Source organism: Aptenodytes forsteri, unplaced genomic scaffold, assembly GCF_000699145.1.
Source record: "Aptenodytes forsteri isolate BGI_AS27 unplaced genomic scaffold, ASM69914v1 Scaffold308, whole genome shotgun sequence".
NCBI lineage: Eukaryota > Metazoa > Chordata > Aves > Sphenisciformes > Spheniscidae > Aptenodytes > Aptenodytes forsteri.
In genome coordinates, this window is record NW_008795475.1 from 856,738 (window position 1) to 859,702 (window position 2,965).

At 65.4% G+C, this 2,965-nt stretch overlaps 1 protein-coding gene across 1 annotated transcript in view; it reads left to right on the forward strand.

The window, feature by feature from the left end:
* The first annotated feature begins 1,471 nt into the window (after positions 1 to 1,471).
* The window catches only part of ANKRD24 (ankyrin repeat domain 24), a 10,572-nt gene continuing 9,078 nt past the window's right edge, over positions 1,472 to 2,965 (forward strand). The window contains exons 1-2 of the mRNA XM_019472555.1: positions 1,472 to 1,540; positions 2,654 to 2,784. Of these exons, the coding sequence (XP_019328100.1) occupies positions 1,472 to 1,540; positions 2,654 to 2,784 (200 nt within the window). The remainder of the gene's footprint in view (positions 1,541 to 2,653; positions 2,785 to 2,965) is intronic.

Sequence of the window (2,965 nt, forward strand, 5' to 3'; positions counted from 1 at the left end):
GTCTGGGGGCGGCTGAGCCGATATCGGTGGGGGAGAGACCCTCGAGCACAGTCGTCCCTCGTCCAGGTGCCACAGGGCTGAGGCTGGAGCCGCCATGAAGAGCCTGAAGGCCAGGTTCAAGAAAGCGGACGTGAGTGCCGTTCCCAGGGACGTGGGGACCCACCCTGGGATGACCCAAATTTCACAGGGACAAGGGGACCTGCCCCGGGATGTCCATGGGGATGTGGGGACCTGCTCCGGGATGTCCCAAATTTCACAGGGACGCGGGGACCTGCCCCGGGATGTCCCAAATTTCACAGGGACGTGAGGACATGGGGATCTTCCCCAGGATGTCCCCAGTGTCACAGGGACATGGGGACCTGCCCTGGGACGTGGGATGGCTGCTCACCATGGGGACAGCAGCCCCATGGAGGTCAGCACCGCCACCCTGGCCGGTGGGATCGAGCTCCCGGTGCACCCAAGGGTGCTCCCAGGGCCATCGTTGGGAGCGGGGCAGAGCAAAGGAAAAAAAAGGCAGCGCCGGGGAGAGGGAAGCGGGCCCCGGGTCCCCTCCCTGTCCCCTCCCTGGGGACGGCTGCAAGCTTTCCAGCTGCCACAGCCAGTGGAGCCAGCATGTCGATGCTCCTGAATTATTCAGCACCAGCCTGGCACGGTGCCGCAGGCTCTCGCCATCCTCCACGTCGGGCAGAGGGTGACAGTGTGTCCCCAGTGCCCACGGCAGCACTGGGCAGACATGTGCACTGGGGTCGCATGGTTGGGGACACATGGACAGAGGTTGAAGCCCCCCACGTGGAGTCTGCGGGCCTGCCCTGCTCAGGGTGCTCTGTGCCTCGGTTTCCCCACGCTGTCCTGGATACTTCTGTGAGTGGGGAGGAGTAAGAGGCTCCTGCTGTCCTGCTGCCCCCGGGGCTCTTCCAGGGACCCTTTGAATTTTGGGGTTCCCTCCTTGAGGGGAGTTTGCTGGACCCCTGAGATGCAGGCAGGGGGTCCTGCCCCTCCCTTGGCCCCAGGGCTGTGGTGGGAGGTAATTCTGTGCCCCGCAGGGCAGGGCAAGGGGTCCCACATCCCCCTCCTCGGGAAGCAGGATCTGGGTGGCAGGAGGATGCTCATCCCCTTGGTTTGGGGGTGCATTGCCACCTCACCTTGAGCATGGGGGGAGAAAGCTGCCCTCCCCCCCCAACCCCTCCCACCTTAACTGGGACCAGGCTGGGGTGCTGGTCCCTCACTGGGACCTTGGTACCTGCTCTGTGGTGGCAGGGATGCGGGGATGCCTGGAGCTCTGGATGCTGAGGAGGGAGGGAGGGAAGGAGGCAAAGAAGGAGGGACGGAGGGATGGAGGGAGGCGGATCCTGGCTCCCACTGCGGCAAGACCCGGCCCCCGCCCGGGCGACGATGCTGGACCGAGTTGGGGTCTGGGGTCCACAGCCTGGAGCCCCAGCCTGCCCTCGCCCAGGCGGGGGGCAAGGGATGCATGGCTGCCCGCCGCCTCCTCCTCAACACCATGAAGCAGATCTGCCTCTGTGCTGCTGCCTCCTTCGCGGTACGTCCCTGTCCTCCATCTCCGGTCCCCTTTGGTCCCGTCCTCCGGGGTAAGCCGTGTCACCCCCACCCCACCTGGACCCCCTGCGTCCCCAGCCCCATCCCGGGGCTCGGCTGCGTCCTCTCCAACCTGCTTTGTCCTTGCATGACAAAGGTGGTGGGGGGGAACGGGCACCACCCTCCCAGTTTGCCCAGTAACCCTGGGAGACTGGTTTATTCCCCAGATGGGGTCCCCTGGCCCCGCAGGGCTGGAGGGGCTTGCAGGGGCACCAGGCAGGCACAGCGGCACGGGCCCCATGCCTGGCACCGGGCACCAGGCTGGCGAGGGGCAGGATGCAAGCAGCTCCCAAAAGGTGACATCCATTTCCTGCCGCCGCGGCCGCAGCGAGCTCCGGTTTGTCGTCACGGGCTGCAGGGTGAACCCAGGGCTTCCCGTGCTGGTCCTGTCCCGCTGCAGGTCGCTCCCTCAGGATGGGGACGTGTGGGACCACTGGGTCAGCCAGCTCCCCATCCAGCCCCAATCCTGCGCAGGGTTGTGCCCCATATATCCCAGGGAGGCTGGAGCCATCCCGGGGGACACGCTCTCGCTGCCAACTGTGCTCACCCCGACTTCGTCCCTTCCTCGTCCGGGAGCAAAGCAGGGCTGGGAACGGGCTCAGTGGGGAGACCTGGGCAGGGATGGGGCTCAGGCACCTCATGGGTGCTGGCTGTGTTTAGCATCGGGATCATTGGGGTGGCAGGGGCAAACCCTGCGGCAGGGGCAACCAGGCAGTGTCGGCTCGCTCCCAAATCCTAGCTGGTCACAGCCTGGCCCATCCACAGCTAAACTGGGGCAGCTCTGTAAATCTCCTGGTCTGTGAGCTGCAAAGCTGGGGGGGGGCTGAAGAGGGTCCTCATCTCAGTCAGCTGTCCCAGCTAAACCTTCCATACCTGGGGGCCAGATACCACAGCACCCGGGAAAGGGATTGGCCCAGAGATGGCCACCCCAAGGGGATAGGGATGGGTGGAAGATAGCAGGGATGGGGATGAGGACAGGCACCCGAGCCCAGCCTAGCACCCTGCCCGTCTCTGGGGACGGCACACCCACCACAGCCTCCTCTTGGCTTCATTGCAGAGCCAGGACTGGACCAAGAGCGATGAGAAGCTCCTGCAAGCTGTGGACTACAATGATGCCGGGAGGGTGACATCTCTCCTCGTCCGCAAGGGCCTGGTCCCCACCAAGCTGGACTCGGAGGGCAAATCCGCGTAAGTGCTGACCCACGACCCTGGGACACCGGGGATGCAGGGCTGGGGACAAGGCCAGGGGCCGGGGATGTGAGTTCGACAGCCCCCGGTCTTGCTGCAGGTTCCACCTGGCCGCCATGCGGGGAAACGTGGACTGCCTCGAAGCCATGCTGGCTCACGGCGTTGATGCCATGACCAAGGA